Source organism: Lactuca serriola, chromosome 6, assembly GCF_051521515.1.
Source record: "Lactuca serriola cultivar US96UC23 chromosome 6, Lser_US96UC23_V15, whole genome shotgun sequence".
Lineage (NCBI taxonomy): Eukaryota > Viridiplantae > Streptophyta > Magnoliopsida > Asterales > Asteraceae > Lactuca > Lactuca serriola.
In genome coordinates, this window is record NC_136413.1 from 144,205,228 (window position 1) to 144,220,297 (window position 15,070).

The 15,070-nt window shown below is 32.5% G+C and overlaps 2 protein-coding genes, 1 long non-coding RNA gene and 1 other non-coding gene across 4 annotated transcripts; 2 read left to right on the plus strand and 2 right to left on the minus strand.

Moving 5' to 3' along the window:
* Positions 1-1,199: 1,199 nt before the first annotated feature.
* LOC145060229 (uncharacterized) lies at positions 1,200-2,711 on the minus strand. The gene is made up of 3 exons (XM_079007936.1): positions 1,883-2,711; positions 1,637-1,777; positions 1,200-1,573 (listed from the first exon to the last, which is right to left on the minus strand). The coding sequence occupies exons 1-3, from the start codon at positions 2,709-2,711 to the stop codon at positions 1,200-1,202; spliced, it is 1,344 nt and encodes a 447-aa protein (XP_078864062.1).
* A 1,183-nt stretch (positions 2,712-3,894) lies between these two features.
* On the plus strand, positions 3,895-5,586 carry LOC145058695 (uncharacterized). Its single transcript, XM_079006599.1, has 6 exons — positions 3,895-4,102; positions 4,415-4,476; positions 4,557-4,686; positions 4,855-4,927; positions 5,042-5,107; positions 5,223-5,586. The coding sequence occupies exons 1-6, from the start codon at positions 3,927-3,929 to the stop codon at positions 5,436-5,438; spliced, it is 723 nt and encodes a 240-aa protein (XP_078862725.1). The 5' UTR covers positions 3,895-3,926; the 3' UTR covers positions 5,439-5,586.
* A 2,734-nt stretch (positions 5,587-8,320) lies between these two features.
* On the plus strand, positions 8,321-8,444 carry LOC145060656 (U6atac minor spliceosomal RNA). The gene has a single exon (XR_013686871.1). It is a non-coding gene; the product is annotated as a U6atac minor spliceosomal RNA (small nuclear RNA).
* A 4,028-nt stretch (positions 8,445-12,472) lies between these two features.
* Positions 12,473-15,070, minus strand: LOC145056711 (uncharacterized). The gene is made up of 3 exons (XR_013685887.1): positions 14,955-15,070; positions 14,775-14,864; positions 12,473-12,579 (listed from the first exon to the last, which is right to left on the minus strand). It is a non-coding gene; the product is annotated as an uncharacterized LOC145056711 (long non-coding RNA).

Sequence of the window (15,070 nt, forward strand, 5' to 3'; positions counted from 1 at the left end):
TTTGTATACCCATCAGTAGCCAACAATATTCTTATTATGTGGTAAGGGCATTATGGTCCAGGTATTGTTTGCTTGCATGGCTGCTAATTCGGAGTCCATTGCATCACACCACTCCCTGTATTGTGAGGCTTCTTTATAGGTTTTGGGTTCAAAATTTGTTGAAATGTTCATAGTAAAAACTCTATGAGAAGGAGAAAGAGAGTCATATGACAAATAATTGCCTAATGAATATGGAGTTTTTGAATTTGTGGCTTTGGCAAATTTACAATGATAATCTCTCAAATAAGATGGAGGGTTACGATTTCTTGTAGGTCTAGAATGAATTGGCTGTGAAGAGGAATTAGAATCATCAAGAACAGAAGAAGTTTCTTGATTTTGGGACAAATTTGTTGTAGGGGTATTTGTGGAAATTTCATTATCAGACAATGAAATTGGCAGCACAATGTGATTAAAAGGATCATTATCAATCAAGACATCATTGGTTTGAAATGGAAAGATGTTTTCATGAAAGATAACATCTCTAGAAGTGAAAATTTGTTTTGTCTCAAGATCAAACAACTTGTATGCTTTCATATTGCGAGGATATCCTGGAAACAAACAAGCTCATGCTCTAGGATGAAATTTTGATCTAGATGTTGCTAGAGTAGAAGCATATGCTAAACACCCAAAAGATCTTAAGTGTTTATATATGGGAACATTACCATACAATTGTTGATAAGGAGTTTGATAAGATAGAACTTTGGAAGGGGTTCTATTAATCAAATAAGCAGCTGTCAAAACACAATCTCCCCAAAAATGAATTGGAACTTTGGATTGAAATAACAATGGGTTCTAAAAGCCTTAATAGACTTATTAAACTGAGTTTGAATGTATGAATAAAACTTTGGAATAATGTCTTGAATATCCGATTTATGCTTCAACATATAAATCCAGGTATATTTACTTTTGTCATCAACTATGGTAGCAAAAAATCTATGTCCTGTATGAGTTGATTGTTGATATGGACCCCAAATATCACAATGAACCAAAGAAAATATATCATCACACATATTGCTCAGATTTTCAAAGGGAAATTGTTTTTGTTTAGCCAAAGGACACATAGAACAATGATTATTACAACTGTTTTGAGAAATAGAAACACCTAGAATGCTCTTAATTGGAACAAGAACATTGTTAGAAGGGTGTCCTAATCTCTTATGTCATAACTCCATAAAATCAAAATTCACTCTATTTGCAACAACTTCTTCCTTTTGATTGTTAAGCACATAAAGATCTTGAATGTTGTCATCTTTGCCAATCATCCTATTGTGGATAACATCCTGGATATAAGCATGATGACATGTGAATTGTACTATAAATTGTTGAGATTTAGTGAGAGCACTAACAAATATAAGATTGAGATCAAAGTCAGGAACATAAAGAACATTTCTCAAGGTAAAGAGAAAGTCAATTTTAATGTCCCCAACTAAATGAACAGGTAAGATAACCTTGTTTGGAAGAGTAACAGTGTGATGATAAACTTTTCTTGTGTTGATAAACAAATTAATGTCATGACACACATGTTGAGATGCACCTGAATAAAGAATCCACATGCAAGATTTCAATCCACTTTTTATCGTTAGAGAATAACATTTACCTGTTGTAGTATTCTCATTTGGATTCACAGAAATCATGTGGTTGGTTAATGCAGACATCACTTGTTGACATTGTGCTTGAGAAAATCCTCTGAACATGTTACTCAGGCCATCATTCACAGAAGAATCAACAATGATATTGTCTTTTATGACAACATTGACTTGATTATTCTTTGTCTTGGGTTTGTATCATGGTGGGTATCTATGAAGTTTGTAACATTTCTCAGCCGTATGTCCTTGAAAATTACAATGAGTACAGAAAGGCCTGTCTCTATTGAATTTCTTGTTCTGATTGTTATTGGCATTAGAAAATCTATTGTTATTGGATTTTGCTGTAAATGCGACTGATGAAGTATGTTGATTATCAATCAAAATATTCTTTTGTTTCTCCTCTTGTGCAACTAAAGAGAATACGTGATTGATAGCAGGCAATGGATCCATAAGAAGAATTTGACCACGAGTTGTAGAAAATGAATCGTTTAGCCCCATTAGGAAGTTCATGATTTGTTCAGATTGAAAATATTTTTCAATTTTGTTTATGCCATCGCATTCGCACTTTCCACATGAACATCTTGGTCTGAAATTCTCAAGTTCTTCAGATAACAACTTCAATTTTGTGAAATATACTCCAATCGAATCTTGATTTTGATTGAGATTCACGATTTCTCTTCGAATTTGAAAAATTCGAGGTCCGTTGCTCTGTTGATAACGATCTTTGAGATCATCCCAAATTTTCTGAGCAGAATCAGTGAACATACTACTTGTTGAGATTTCTTTAGAAACCGAGTTGAGAATCCATGAAATAACGAGCTGATCATTTCGCATCCATGAACTGTGATTGACAATTTGAGAAGACGGAGGTTCAGGCAAAGATCCATCAATGAATCCGACCTTATTCTTGACAGAAAGAGTGATAATCATCGATCTACTCCATGACGGATAATTCTCACCGGTTAATGGTTGAGAAACGAGGACAAAACCTGGATTATCCGAATGATGGATGAAATAATGAGACATCCTATCATCAATCGGAGAGATATGAACATTTTGTGAACTTTCAGGCTGAAATCTAGACATGATGACTTGATCAAAAATTCGAAATGAAGAATCAAACAGATCAAGAAAAATCAAAACGAAGAAATAAACAGAAATGAAATCAATTTCAAACGAAAATGAAATAAAAAACAAATGAGAGTTGAGCGGAAACAAGGAATTCGCTCCGATAACATATCAAACAAATGAATGAAGAAATAATACTTCTCAAATTCTATTGAATAAAAAAGAGAGTACATATAGAGGAGATAAAGAAATGTCTAACTAACATAACACATAATTACATCTCAACCCTTATACTATGACTATTTACAATTCTAACCCTTTAATATCCACCAATGTGGGATACTACTGAAATAAGCGTTGCTATTGAAATAAGCGTTGCAAAGTAATCTATGGTCTCACTTTTATACATGCTAATCTTTGTTTATATTTTAACCACCAAGCGATGTGGGATGATTAGATATGCTCATCCTGCTTTCTTTTATATATCCTTTTCCCATGAAAGATTAACTCCCCGATATTTGATCATCAAAATCACCGAGTAGACCAAATTGTTCCACTACTGCAATAATAAATTATTTGCTATTCTTTATAATTCGTGGCCTTCAAGCAACTAATGATTTTAGGCATATTTAATCTATTTTAGTTTATATGATTTAAGTGACGATTAAATTATATATTTTGCAATTAAAAACAAATTTATTAAGCACGCTTTATCTACAATAATGATATGAAAATTAAAGATTATTATATTATTGAGACTCGTTTAGGCTTGGAGTTTGTGTAGGCTTGTTTAAGTTCAAGTTAGTTTTGGCTCGTGAGCCTAATTAACCTCACTCACAAATTCTCAAGCTCGAGCTCGAGCTTGGTGTATCCCAAAGTAAACCCGAGCCAACTCAAACTCAAGTCAATCTTTTAACGAGTCGATCCTAAATAGTTTATAAGTAGCTATGTGTATGTTCCTATGGATAATGTATTGAATTTCAAAGTCATATTGAGTTTAGTTTTACAAAATAGTGGAAGGTCTAGGGACATTTTGTAAATAAGGGTTAATCTAGGGCCTTAAAAAGAGAGTTTTGACCGTGGTTAAATCAAAAACCTTGAGCTTTCAATTGGGCTAAACAAGCTCTCATTGTAAGCCCATACAAGCCCTTTCTCTCTTGCTGTCGACCCGGCCGATGTCATTTGGCGCGAATAAGTACACACGCCTGAGTTTCGCGTAATTCAATCTGGAAAATGGCTCCAAAACGCCGGCGAACGACGGAGAGTGAAAACAAACCAGTAGTACAAAATTGTTCTTCAAGGAGCACAAGGGCTCGGAGGTCGTCGGTGAAGTTAAATAATTATAATTCGCCGGTGGTTGTCTTCGCTCATGGCGCTGGTGCTCCTTCATCTTCTGAGTGGATGATTAGGTTAGAACTTTTAACTCTCTCTCTCTCTCTCTCTCTCTCTCTCTCTCTCTCTCAATATCTATGCACATTCATGTTATCCTTCGTGAATATAGGTTGAATAAGAGCTATCAGATCTTCTATTGTTGTTGGTTGTTTGTTAGTTTTTGATGCATTCTCACATCATTGCCATTTTTCGACGTAAAATCTGAGACTTATTAGGAACAAATTAGTATAAGATTCAATCCGATTAGGAACAAATTAGATTGCCACAAACCCTAACGAGGGAAAATTGGTTATGCTGGCTACAATAATCCGATGTTTGGTTTTATGCAGATGGAAGAACTTGTTGGCGGATGCACTAAAAGCTATCGAAGTTGTAACTTTCGATTATCCATGTGAGTTTCCTCATAAATCAAATTCATTTAGGGCTTTTTACAACTTTGAATGCTTATGAAATTATGAGGTTGTCTCTCAGATATTGCTGGAAGAAAGCCTCCTCCCAAAGCAGAAAAACTAGTTGAATTTCACACAGATGTTGTCAAAAAGATTGCTGACAAATACCCAAAACATCCTCTTATTTTGATCGGAAAATCCATGGGTTCAAGGTAAAAATTATTCAACTAAGCTGATATGCAATTCAAGGAAATTCAATATCTCAACAGATTCACATAAAACATCAAACTTAATAAACCAATAAAATCTTGAGGATTTTTTTTTTTTTTTTTGAAAACACAACATCAAACAAAACTAAAAGCCTTCATTGTTACATGCAGAGTGAGTTGTATGGTGGCTGCTGACACTGATATCAAGGCTTCTGCTGTGGTTTGCCTTGGGTACCCTTTAAAGGTAAATATGAGGGCATTTACGTCTTTTCCTCTAACAAGAAATCAGGAACAAGCCTCTGTTACATCTTGTTTTTTTTGCTATGATAATAAATTTTTAAAATATAATATTTTGCAGGGCACAAAAGGAGCCATTCGAGATGAACCCCTATTGCAACTTTCAGTTCCTACCATGTTTGTACAGGTGACTAATGAGTGTCGATTCATAATAAATAAGGGCAAATTTGTAAAAGTTAGGATTTAACTAAGAAAGGGTATTTTTGTCACTTAAACTTTTTATCAATGCTTTTTCTTTGAAGGGTACCAAAGATGGGCTATGTCCATTGGCATCTTTAGAAGCTGTTAGAAAGAAGATGAAAGCTTTGAATACAGTTTATGTGGTTGAAAATGGCGATCACTCTTTCAAAATTGGAAAAAAGAATCTTGAAATGGCGGGAATCACTCATGAAGAAGTAGAAAGACTTGCTGTTCAAGCAATTGCAACATTTGTTTCTCAAGTTATTGTTGCAAAGTGATTACTATTCATTGCTAACCTTTTTTTTGTTAGTATATTACATTATTGCCCTTGTAAGTTGTAAGTTGTAGACCCTATCTTTTTGTGAAGATTTTGAACTTATGGCGTAGACTTTATTTGTACAGTAAAGTCGTCGTTAGTTTTGACAATTTTGCCCTCCATGAAATGACAACTTTATCAATGGACTTAATAGGAAAAACCATGTCTTAATTTGATAAGTTATGGGTTTTTTTTTTCATTAAGTCATGATTTTTCTTTTCCAATTTTACCCTTGGCAACTTGTCTCTCCTAATTCTTTACATCCATACTTGTATAAAAACTCTCTGGGTCTTGATTGTTATTAGTTAACGTTGTTAATTCTTGATTTGTGTCAATATGTTATATCAAGTATTTTTTTTTATTAAAATATTTAATATATTTGTTTTATTAATGTAATTTAGAATTTCCTTTACTTAGTAAACAGACACTTTTCATTCCCAACTAATCTAGACATAAGGGTAAAATAGTCATTTAGTGTTTCTATAGGCTGGCAATGGATAAACACATTGATCCAAAGGGTATTTTGGGTATTTGGTTACATTTTTTTGTCAGTCAATGTTGATGCTTGATTTTCTTGTTGAAAAGAAATATTATTTTTGTAGTTTGGATTCTGGAAAGATGACATAGTTGACTAATTAAAGGCAAATTTGAATTCTAGAAGGATATATAGAGTCCAAAATTAAGTTGGTATTTGTTTGTCAATGTCGACTTATTATTTTCCAAGTCTTTTTTTACCTTAATGATATTCTTTTGCATGCATTTGGATTAAATAATGTTTCGAGGAAGTAGACTTTAGAGAATGTTTTATATCAAATATGACAACAATACATCGTCCTTTCTGTAATTGTTTTATTTAGAGAAACAAGCTAATGGAACAAACACGAATTTGATTATCAAGTATTCCAAATTTGGTTTTTATCAAACAAAAATTCTAATAGTATTTTCAAGATCTTGGATCGATTTGCTTCATCGAGTATATTTTGTATATATTTTTTCAAACTATTTGAACTTTTGAATCAAGTCTTAGTCATTTTTATATAAGAAAGATTCATCGAGTAATCAAAATCAAGATCAAACTTATCATAAAATTGATGGACAAAAGATATAAATTTCATTATATTTTGGTAATTTTTGTGGTTTAAAACACTATTTTAGTTTCGTCATTAAAAATCATCCAAATTTGATAAAATTTTCTACGTAGGGGTATTTGGAATTGTTTTTTAGCCTAAAAAGCCATTTTCAACAAGATGATTTTTTGTCTTGTAACTTTTTTTAAAAGAATGTTTTAAAATATGTCTGGATTATCTTTTGAGAGAGTAAAGGCTAAAAAGTCATAAGTCATAATTTTTTGCTTTTAAAATCATTCATTTTTTTTCTTGCCAAAAAGTCATTTTAAAATTGTCAAACATCTTTTCAAACTTTTAATTTTTTGGAAAAACTAAAAGTTTAAAAGTCATTTTGAAAAGTAATCACAAACACCCTCGTAGACCACTTTTACATGCTATATTACAGGCTAATTTTGTTACAAAAGAAAATTTGGTTAGAATTTTCACTAGAACTACTAGATTTAACAAAATATTCTATTTTATCCATTTTAACCATCAAAATTATCAACATAAAAAAGGACAAACCTCATAAAAAAAACTCAACATATTTTCATTTAATTTTTAAGAAACCATTATATTTTTTTTAATGCATTAAAACCTTTATATTCTTTGAAATTCTTATCTAAGACTTTTTTATCTTAAATTAATCCAACCTATTTTCATCTAAGCATTAAAAAAACCATTATATTATTTTTATAGTGCATTAAAACTCATATATTTATAAAACTTTTTAATCTAATAGATTATAACCAAAAAACACTTGAGAGTCGATTACCTAGCACCTGTGGCTATCAAGGGTTTTCTAATCTCAAAACCTTAAACTATATAGTTTTAAAAGTAAGGGTTTAATGTACTAAAAAATAATATAATGGTTATTTTAAAATTTGATGAAAAAGGTTGAGTTTTTCTAAGGTTTTCCCTAAAAAAGTTGTCAAAGTCCTTTATTAATGAAACATTAAAACCATGGCTGTCAAAATCGCGATCCTAATCGTAGGATCGTACGAACCTACGATCATAGGTATGAAAAACGATCCGGATCATAAAAGGATCATATTTGAGGTAGGATCGCAGGTAGAATCGTAAGATCGTAGGTAGGATCGTAGGATCGAGATCTGATCCGATCCTACCTTTCATTGATTTTTTTTTTGCAAATGAATTTTTTTTTATCGCTTTATGTCTTTTATCCTTTAGCAATCTATCATTTATCATTTTTTATTGTGACTTATAACTAATATTTTGAAGTTTTATTAACTTTTGAACGAAAAATTAAATGTTTGAAATATTTTTCATGATTAAATATTATAAATTTAAATTATATTTTATTTTGTGGGATCTTAGGATCTCGATCCCGATCTTACGATCCCGATCTTGCAAACTTAAAAATGATCTTAGGTAGGATCCCGATCTTGACAAACTTGGTTAAAACCACAAAAAATAGCAAAAATGTTTTTTTAAGTATTATACTTTTACCTTAAAAATGTATAATATTTAATTTACTATTCAAATAAAACTATGATATCGTGAGACGCAGATTCTCATATATTTTGTTTTGTTGTAGCTTTTTATTTGTTGTCAATAATGAAACTTAATCTTATAGATAAGTAATGAGAAAGAAACTTAATCTTATAGATAAGTAATGAGAAAGAAGAAAAAAAAATAGGATTTTGGAAGCATACCATATTGGAAGATGCATAAGAAGTGGAGGTGTTTATTAAAGGAAGAGTGGAGAGAATAAAATGTGTTTGTAAGGAGAGATGGTTGGCATCTCCCCTGATAGGGACGTGAGCGGCCTTCGGGCTTACTTGTTACCACACATCCGGTTAAGGCTATCCACTTATGTGGATCTCTAACCCATTTTTTTTAATTTTTTTTAAATAACTTTACACAGGAGTCTATAATCATGAAATTAATATTGGCTTTTTCATGATAGATCTTCATTTTTTTAGTTATTTTAGTGATCGATCCATATACAAAAATGTTAATTGCATTAATTTTGTTTAATTTATTAAACCATTTATATTATAAACGAGAAGAATATCCATGTATTTTGAGATTAAAATTAGGTAGTTAAAACTTTGATATATCAATCACAAAACTATGTCATTGACATTAGATATAAAATAATAAATTTTACTCTAATTGATATATAAAACTAAAATTATTTCGAACAATATTGATGATATAAATATATATTATAATTACATCACTTAATAACATATATTATTTAAAATAATTTTTGATTTAGTGTTATTTAAAAAAAATGTTATGTTTAATTAATTTAATATTTATTTATTTGATTTTTTTTAAATTTCAATAATGATTATTTGAAATATAAACTGATATTTGTAAGGCAGCATAAGTTAAATTATGATTGTATTTTACTATTAGTTATCATTATTATTAGAGGAATTTACAAACATATCTGGGTGGTGGTGGTGTTGAAGCAGTGTTTTAAAAACTAGTTTGAACCGGTTGAACGAATCGGTTGGTTTGGAAATCAGAGAAGGGAGCGGTTCAACTAGCACCGATTTTATGTTTATTTTTTAACAGGAATGAACCGGCCAATTTTTATAAAAATTGGTTGAACCTGTTAAGTTAAACCGGTTGAACTGGTTAAATTAAATAAAAACACATGAAAATGAATAATTTTCATAACAAATTTTAGTTTTTTTCACATCTATTTATATTTTTTTGAATAAAAACACATGATAATGTTATAAAGTTTTTTTTTAATGTGTTTGTATTTATCTAAAACTATATTTTGTTTATGTATTATACTTTAATTTATTTTTGATATACATTGATTGATGTAAAACTCACATTTATGTGTTTTTAATGTATTTATATTGATCTTCAACTTGTATTTATGTATATTTTTTATGTTTAAACTTGTGGATGTCTATGTGTGTATAGGAAAATAGAAAATAAAATGAAAATTATAGAAATCAGTTAAACCGACGGTTGAATCGGTTGAACCGAAAACCAATCATCATACCCGGTTCAACTAAAATACCAAATTTTTAAAACATTGTGTTGAAAGACAGAGGGTGAAGGGAAGGGAAAAATGGAGTGTGTGAGGTGGTGGGACCACTAATCTATAAATCATATTGATTCATTTTTTTAAAATTGTAAATAATAACCAAATACTAAAAAAATAAAAATAAAATAAAAGATAAAAGGCAATATAGTCATTTTATGTTTAAGAGGATAAACTCTGTAACATTTAGTGATATTAGGGGCATTCATTGTAGTTTTTTAAAATATCAAGTTTAGTCTTTAATTTTTTGGTCTCATAAAAGGTCCATATGGTTTTAATTTCTATCATGGTTAGTCCCCCACCCATATAAAAAGACTTTTATATCCATTTTTATTTATTTTATATACATTTTTAAATAAAATTATTTGAAAATAAATAAATAAATAAATAAATATCACCCATTTCTCCCCCCCCCCCCCCCCCCCCCCCGATCACGTCTTCTTCCCAACCACCGATACCCCCCCCCCCCCCTATTTCTTCACTAATACACCATTGCCACTATCAAAAACTTCTCCAAAACCACCAGTAATCGCTGATCATCCACCATCAATTCACCGCATCTCGTCGCTTCGGTTTTTGGAAAATCTATCATTGTTGGAGAAAAGCTCTCAACCATTGAGTTTCGGCCATCGTCGAACAATGTCTCATTCACGTCCGGTGACCACCATCCATCGATTTCATTCATTTTTATTCTTGGATTCCTAGGTAAGTTTTGATTTCATGGATTTCATGATTTCATCAGGAATATGCTTCATTCTTTAGGTTTGAATTTATTTCAGTTTTGATATGTTTTAATCTGCTTCAATTAGTTTTAACAAGTATTTATGTTTTATCATTTTCCACGTAAGAGATAAAGAAAGGAGAAGAAGGTTTCATGGTGACGAATGTTCTACTAGTTACCGGTAGTGAGAATGGGTGGTGAAGAAGATGGGGTGGCGAAGCAAAGAAGCCATTCCATATGATATCAAAAGGGCATAAGAATTACAAATTGATGCTCAATCCCCAATTGTATATCAGGTATAAAACATAATCCGGTCATCATTCCATAAATAACTGTAACGCCCGTAGATCCGGGCTAGTCAATTTAGAGACGATAAGCGTCAAAAATGACTTTTTGATAGAAGAGTGTTTAGAATAAATAATCTTAACTAAGTTGTAGTATATGTCATAAGGTTATCGTATATATAAAGAACACTGGAATCTGAGTTATAACGAAGAAGTTATGACCTATCGAAGTTTCGTGACAGAACTGGTACGAAACTGCATGACGTAAATAGTGAATTTACGATAGAGCGATATTTAGCCTTAGTGATCTAAACGAAAGTCGTAGAATACGTTAAACCGAGAGCGTGCATAAAAAGAAAGTCTAAATCTGACTTCGTATGAGGAAGTTATGATTTTTCGAAGTTTCAACTTAGCTGTATGCAGCCCAAAGTTCGAATATGAGATCAAGTGGTTTCTATCCGAAACAATCTAAACGAGAATCGAAGATCTCGTCAATAGTAGTCCAACGGTAAAAAGACAGACGAAAACGAACGTCAGATGAATGAGTTGTGAATTCCTAATGGAGTTTTCCTGTCTCGACCTACTAAAAATAATATAATAAAATTTAAAGTCAAAATTAGCCGACGGAGTCTAAACGAGAGTTATAAAGCATAATCTCACCTTCGCGTGGATATAAAGAACGTCGAAAACGTAGCTCGTATGCGAAAGATATGAATTTCTAAAGTTTGAGGCACGCACACCGAGGGTGGAACGCCCCGTGTTCGGAGCCCAGAGCCTGTCCCGTCACATGTCAAGTCCGAAGTTTGTAAGCCATGATGCACGACGGAACGCGCTGCGTTCGGCAACGTGATGCGTTTGGAGGCCAACCTCACCCTATAAATAGAATACGAGGCCATCCGAAGTTGTTTGCTAATTTCGTTCCTTTCGCCCCCTTAAACTTTCTTTTACTTGGCAAGTTATACCCCGAAGCCCCGGTATCATCCCGACCCCTGAAGCAAGTCCCGACACTCTGAAGATCCCGAGAAAAAGAGTTTTTGAGCCGAAACTCTGTCCGTGAGAAGTCCGATTTTGGAGAAAACATCTTGGTTTTATAGGAAACGATTGTTTTAAGAGACGAGGTGTTGTCCGATAATTGTCTTATCAAGTGAGTGTGTAGTTACTTTCTTCTACCGCATAAATATGAAGTATTTGCTATGAAATACGTGCTATGTGTTTATACATTGTTTGTTTACTTGAGATGGTTGTTGAATGAAGGTTTTATATAGGTTTTTAAATTATTTAGAGTATATATTTAATTTATATCTACAAATATGTTGAGTAGAACATGGGTAGATGATATAGTTGGTGTGTGATGAAAGATGAGTTTGAGGTGATGGGTATTCAAAGCTTCTCGGGTTTGTCGAATATTCATTTGCGGATTTGAAGACCAGTGTTACTTCGAAGGGGAGTTTGGTCTTGATCGCGCTAGCTCGTTGGAGATTAAAGCCGGACATCCAATCCTAACTTTGAGGGGGAGAATGTTAGGGTGCAAAGTCACTCTTGGATGTAGTGTTTTAGGCTTTCCTCTTTGTATGTGTAAATGGGTTGAGTGTTTCCTATAAATAGGAAGTGAGTGACTCCCATTATAAAAGTAAACCATTTTGGAGTGTTAGACTAGAGAGAGAAATTGTGTACAAACCTATTTGTATATCCTTTCTAGATCTAATATGTCACACCCCCGAACCAGACGGTGGAAACGTCCGGGGGCTTGTGCGTGACTTCATCTTGAAATATCATTACAGTGAATATAATTGAAACATAACATCATCATCATCACACATGTAATATTACAACATTCATTGTTTACATCGAGTATTGTATTTGAATATTACATGCCAAGATAGTAAGAGTATGATGAAACAAAATATAACACAATATCCATTAGTTTGTTTTGTTCATCCCGCTTCAACGATTTTCTGAGAATACAAGTTATTTTGAAAATGGTCAACATAAAAATGTTGGTGAGTTCATAAGCATGTTTGTGAAAATGATTTGTATAACTTTGAAAACCACCAGAAAATCCGATATTTTCTGAAAACTGTTTAGTGTGTTTGTGTTAGATCTTGTATTAATGCATGTATGTTATTGTTTACTTGACTAAAACGGTAAAGAAAATGTAGAGAGAATGTAAGAGCATGTAAAGAGAATGTTCCCAGACAACCCGATGTTGCCTATAAAAGAAAACGGTCTTCCGTAAACTTCATAACGTTAATTCCTCTAAGCGAGCCGTCATAGCCATACTAAATAATGACAATTTCACCTGTCTTGGCGTCGTTGGACGCTGGTTTTGACTTTGACTATAAGGTTTTCGTCACCCTAGACTGAGTTAGTCTAACTGTAGCGAACAGCTGAGGTGTGGGGTGTCAACCCCGTATAGATCTATACACAAATCCTCGTTCTCCTTCTAAGAGACTTTGGTTATAACTACAGGCTACGATCGTACACTTAATAGGTGCCAACCGACAAAAACTTGCTAGATCCTTAATCGAATTTACGCAAAGAGAAAAGGTATAAACTCATTCCAGGACCAATGATCCATGTAAGCGAACCACTAAGGCATTGCTAAACATGTAAATCATTTCAAGACCTAAAGGGAATGAGATTATATAACATGGGCCCGAAATATATATGAAAGGACAACTAAGGCCCATTTCACATGTAAAGTATTTACAGGCCCAATTGGCACACGAATAGTATCCAAGGTCCGTCGCACATGTTAATGGGTCAATGAGGCCCAACAACATATACAGGACCTCTCACACATAAAAAATGGGTCACTAAGGCCCAATAACCTAGAAATGATCAAATTAAATCCATTTGTTGGTTTATCATTGGTTTTAGTTCAAGTGTTCACTAAACTAGCATAAAAAGAAGAACGCATATAAAACCCATTCTCAGGCCCAATAAACATGTAAGTGGACCACTAAGGCCCACTATACGTGTCTATTATTTCCAGGCTCAAAGGAATGTGAATGTCTATCCTAAGCCCAATATACATGTAAAAGGACACTAAGGCCCACTAAACAAGTATATTATTTTCAGGCCCAATAAGGATATGAATACCTATCCCGAGCCCAATATACATGTAAAAGGACACTAAGGCCCACTAAACAAGTATATTATTTCCAGGCCCAATAAGGATATGAATATCGTTTTTAACCCGTTTGTTATTGTTTTGTTTATTTTAGCTTGATTATTTACATAATTGATATCTAAAGCCCACTTTTTGTAAAAATGACGTTCTTGGCCCAATAAGCCAAAAGTTTACAATTAAGGCCCAATTTTTGTAAGAATAACACTTTAATCTCCAACTTTGTTAAAAATTGTGTTGATGACTACTTTGTGATAAAAATAGCATTTTAAACCCATTTTTTTCAAAAATATCATTTTTGTCTTGGTTTTGTGAAAATACATATTTTTCTGGTTTTTGGCCTTTCCGAACTAGTTTTTAGAAAATTTGTAGAAAATTCATCGTAAGTCGAAATCTGGATCCGTAAATTTTGGAAGTTTGTAAATTTTGTCTACTTTGTTCACGATTTTTCTCATAATTTTTGATGGCTTCAAACTAGTGTGAAATTACTCATCTTCACAGGTTGGTCCGAAATTATTTCAAATATGATAGGCAGTTTTGTAAAATTCGCCAAAAATTGTAGAAAAATCGTATGAAAACGTGAGAGTAGTCATTTTAAAGGTATAAATCTGACCTTTACCCATGTAAAACAGTTTTGAAAAATACTTCCATTTGGATGGTCAAAACAGTCCGATATTGGACCAAAAGTTTTCTGTCAATGGCTGTTTTGTGAGTTTAGTTTATAGATCTTTGAACACAACACTTATTTTTGCTATATCAAGTATAAAAATCCCAGATCTACATGTTTACATGTAATACTTGTTATAAAACATACTTTTATCAAGATTCATATGAAGATCCTAGTGATAAACTTCAAGTTTCTTAACATAGTTTTAGATTAGTGAAGAAATCAACTCATAATCACCAAATGTTTCAAGAAAACACACATAATCATGCATATATACATAGATCTACACATAAGACTTGTATTCTCCCCAAAAAAAAAAAGTAAAAACAGAAAACAAGTGGGTATGAACTCACCTTGGGGTGTTGGATTCGGTTTTTGGTGAAGAGGTGAGTAGATCTCGGCCCTAGCAAACTCCTTGAGGATGTTTACGAACTTAAAGGGTTCTAGGGATCATGACCCACGAAAAATATGGTGTAAGAGGAGTGATTTGAGTTTAAAGATGTAGTGAATCAACTTAGGTTGTGAGATCTTACCAAGGATGATGATCTTTGATGAAAACTCCTCTTGAAACACAACCAAAATCTTGAGAATTTTGGAGGAAGGAGATGGATTATTCTTGAGAGAATTGGATAGAATTTTGTGTGATGTG